The following is a 798-nucleotide window of genomic DNA, read 5'->3' on the forward strand; positions in this document are numbered from 1 at the left end:
CAATTTTTTCTTCATCTTTATTGGCGGTGATATTATTCTTACTACTGTTATTACTGCTGTTGCCGTTATTTTTTCTGGTTTTGTAATTGTAACCGTCCGCAGCAACCGCAGTAGTAATCCTTTATATTTTATTATCAACATTCTTATGGTTGTTATCACAACCCCCCCCCCCTCCCCCGCAGGAGGCGACCTCTCCCCGGTGCTGCAGGAGGCGGAGCTCGACCTCATCTCCAACGCCGAGTGTCGAAACTCCTTCCAGCAGACGACGCTCACCATCACCGACAACATGATGTGCGCCTACACGGAGGGCAGGGACGCGTGTCAGGTAATTCAGGACTCAGGATATTCTACTTTATCTATTCATTATTATTGCCATCTTTATTGCTACTACTTAACTTGTACATAAAACACCACATTTTGCTAGTGTCACTACTACTGCATCATACATATCGCTGTCATTGCCAAATCAGAATTAGCCTTTTCTGCAACACCCTTGCCACCGCCACCAAACCCCCTCGCATTACTTCGCTGAGAAATGATAAAATCCTACACAAAATTCCGCGTCTGCTGAGCGGCTGACGGTCCCCCGCGGCGTTCCCGCAGGGCGACAGCGGCGGCCCTTGGTGAGGCAGCTCGCCGACGGCCGCTGGGTCCAGCTGGGCGTCGTCAGCTTCGGCGTCGAGTGCGCCAAGGTCGGCAGCCCCGGCATCTTCACGCGCGCGAGGCTCTACGTCGACTGGATCATCAACGTCACGGCGTCAGACAGCTGTTAGGATGCATGATGCGGGTCGATTACTG

General features: G+C 52.0%; 1 protein-coding gene across 1 annotated transcript in view; it reads left to right on the forward strand.

The window, feature by feature from the left end:
- The window catches only part of LOC119587908, a gene marked incomplete at its 3' end in the record, with an annotated part of 28,342 nt that extends 27,544 nt beyond the window's left edge, over positions 1–798 (forward strand). Inside the window, 2 exon segments of the mRNA XM_037936617.1 lie at positions 183–325; positions 604–798. Coding sequence (XP_037792545.1) covers positions 183–325; positions 604–627 — 167 coding nt within the window.

The sequence above is a fragment of the Penaeus monodon genome, chromosome 23, assembly GCF_015228065.2.
Source record: "Penaeus monodon isolate SGIC_2016 chromosome 23, NSTDA_Pmon_1, whole genome shotgun sequence".
Classification (NCBI taxonomy): Eukaryota; Metazoa; Arthropoda; class Malacostraca; order Decapoda; family Penaeidae; genus Penaeus; species Penaeus monodon.